General features: G+C 33.6%; 1 protein-coding gene across 1 annotated transcript in view; it reads left to right on the plus strand.

Moving 5' to 3' along the window:
- The first annotated feature begins 513 nt into the window (after nt 1-513).
- LOC149770165 (uncharacterized) overlaps nt 514-2,896 on the plus strand; it is a 3,894-nt gene continuing 1,511 nt past the window's right edge. Inside the window, exons 1-4 of the mRNA XM_089949293.1 lie at nt 514-652; nt 900-1,029; nt 1,680-1,844; nt 2,314-2,406. Of these exons, the coding sequence (XP_089805419.1) occupies nt 921-1,029; nt 1,680-1,844; nt 2,314-2,406 (367 nt within the window). The 5' untranslated portion in view covers nt 514-652; nt 900-920. The remainder of the gene's footprint in view (nt 653-899; nt 1,030-1,679; nt 1,845-2,313; nt 2,407-2,896) is intronic.

Below are 2,896 nucleotides of genomic sequence, written 5' to 3' on the forward strand. Positions count from 1 at the left end.
CGCAAAGCGGAGCTGAATTAGAAACGCATGTTCAATGGGTGTAGTACAATGGTATAGGGTAAATGTAAAGAATGCATTGCATGAAAAGAATAAAATTTATGCCTATAATCTATATCACTTTAAAATATTTTGGCTAATGTGCTTGTCACTGAAGTAACGTATAAATATGCATCCTTAATGCTTATCTTTTTAATTCACATATCCCTTATCTTTACATTCATCACTTTGTAAATAAAAATAATCGAACAAATCAACTCTTCTACTAGCTATTATAGCAATGCTACTGGGTATTTTGTTGAGTTTGTTTGTTTGGTTTTTTGTGGGTTTTATTTAAACACTTTATCAAAGGCTTCCCAACATTTGCATTGTTTCATGTTGATAGCAGTTTTTACTGACCATACAAAAAGCAAGGATCTTTCGTTGACAGTTCTTTGTGAATAATGTATATGTTGTACAGTCATTAATGACGAATGGTCTTATTGTCCCGGATGACTTATTTCAGGTAACACTTATCATGTAAGTATTCCACAGCAGTTTGCAAGTGCTTTGAACAAACACCCACTCTCCCGGATCCGTCCAGGGTATAAAAGACCCAGTCAGATGATATGCGGACCACTCCACTCTTTGTCAGCACATCTTCGACATCGCAACGGTAAGAATCTTATCTCATTTTGTGTATCAGTCCGTTTTCATTTATTCAGTCCTACTGTGCGTTAGTGCATCTGTCTGTTTGCCTTTCCATTTCCATTCTTCCTTTCTACTATGTTTGTCTATGTTTCCGTGTATTAATTTCTTCCAAATAATAATAATAATAATAATAATAATAATAATAATAATGTTTTCTTCTTCATCTTCATCATCATCATCTTATTATTATTATTATTATTATTATTATTAAGGCTAAAAGCAGATAATCGACAATGAAAGGGTTCATTATCCTAGCGGTCACCAGCTTTCTGGTAGGCGTTCAAGCCTCCTCTATTTCTACAGACAGAAAGGAATTGGAAGATATTGACCAATCCAAGACAGGTAATTATCATATACCAGCAAACATGACATGACAATATACACACAGACACAGAGAAACAATCATATAGATATATACATATATGTATAGTATGCGTACAGGTATGCAGCTCAGTTTTTGTCATAAGTGTAGACATAATTCTATATGGTCTTGCCTGAATGCGTGAGATTTTCAAAGACCGTTAACTACAAAATACCAAGAAACGATGTATCTCGCAATTTGTAAGCCAGGACTAGACCAGAAAGTAAATGTCACCAAAAACTACATCTTTTTACCAGTTGCTCTCAGTGGCAAAATATAACAAATTGCTAAATTTTCGTATGAAAATATTCTCTCCATCATTTCGAGAGTATTTGTTCCAACGTAATCGCATCAGGAACCAAATGAGTTTTTATCTGTTATATGAAAAGAATACGTTCTTATCCGCGATATCGAACAGTAATATACAAATGTTCTTTTCTGCGACGACGCCATATAACTGAAGAAGAAACTAGTCTCTATTTAAACCTGTTTGGCATATTTATCTATCAAAGCAGTTTACAAGTGAAGTATACTTTTTTGGATGTGTAAAACGGTATAATGTGGATATCATTGCTGTCTGAAAGGTATTTAATAAGGAAGAAATTTAACAATATTTTACTGTCTATTTTAGTTGAACTGCTATGGATGTTGAAAGAACTTGATGGTACCTCTGCGACTGGCGCTCTGGACGAGGTACAGAACATAAAAACCATTGTCGACGTGTTGCATTTCCTTCAGAACTACAAAGATGTGATGGGCTGCAGTGGTAACACCTGCGAGTGGTGTTTGTGGTCAGGTAAATTCATACGATAATCAAAACGATTCTTAATGTCCAGAAACAATATTAAAAATCACACACACATCTTAGTCGCTGATTTTGGATCTTTAGAATATAGCTTTAATAGATCAAAGGCTACATTCCACTTGTACCTGTGTGAAAAAAGGCTGTTCCTATGCATGGGATGTACAGCATTATTCTTCCTGTTCTTGCATAATTGGCCCGATCTCAGTTGTTTTCGATCGTTTTCTTTGTGGCGTTACTTGGCCACAAGCGTTGAAATTTCACATGCTGCTTAAGTACAATCTTTAGGTATTCGTTAATTTTAACACTGAATAATTAATTAATTAATTAATTAATTAATTAATTACTGTATGCACTGAGTCATTAACTATTTTCTTCTGCAATAGTCCTGATCGTTTCATAAAGATTTGTGACGACGAAATGTTTGCCTTGATACTTACTTGGTTCTTATCTTGTATTGAAGCATGCTTCAAGATATCCTATCTGCCGGACAGCAAAATGTTTAAATTTTGTGCTACGTACAAAGGAAATGAAATCTACTGCCACACTGTCGAAGGTAAATAATTATGTTTTTCCCGTTTACTTCTATGTCATTTTATACTCGAAATATTTACAAAATAGACAATTGACCTATTTCTTGTAGGAGTGTTAGAAGCACGATTTAAATCATTTGAATATCTTAACGTATTGTATTATATCACGGATTGTGCAGAGATAAGAAAAAAAAACATGTTATACCAACTCAATGTCGGTTATTTACATGTTTTCAAATTTACAGGCTGAAAATGACAGATCTAGAACTTATTTATTTAATTTACGTCAATCAGGACATGTTTGAAAAGAATGGGAGCAAAGAAAGGTATTTATGTCTTCTTGTACACAAATCTTTATGTTTCCTCTGTAGGCAACATATTATGACATTATTTATATTTCAAATGAAAACAGACAATTATCTAATTTAAAGTTGAACTTTAACCCTTTTGACAGGCGTCAAAACATATTTAAAATTTTATCAACCTTTTCAATGTTCCGCTCGCATCTCCATT

This window comes from Sinohyriopsis cumingii, unplaced genomic scaffold (assembly GCF_028554795.1).
Source record: "Sinohyriopsis cumingii isolate HCF-2022 unplaced genomic scaffold, ASM2855479v2 utg002567l, whole genome shotgun sequence".
NCBI lineage: Eukaryota > Metazoa > Mollusca > Bivalvia > Unionida > Unionidae > Sinohyriopsis > Sinohyriopsis cumingii.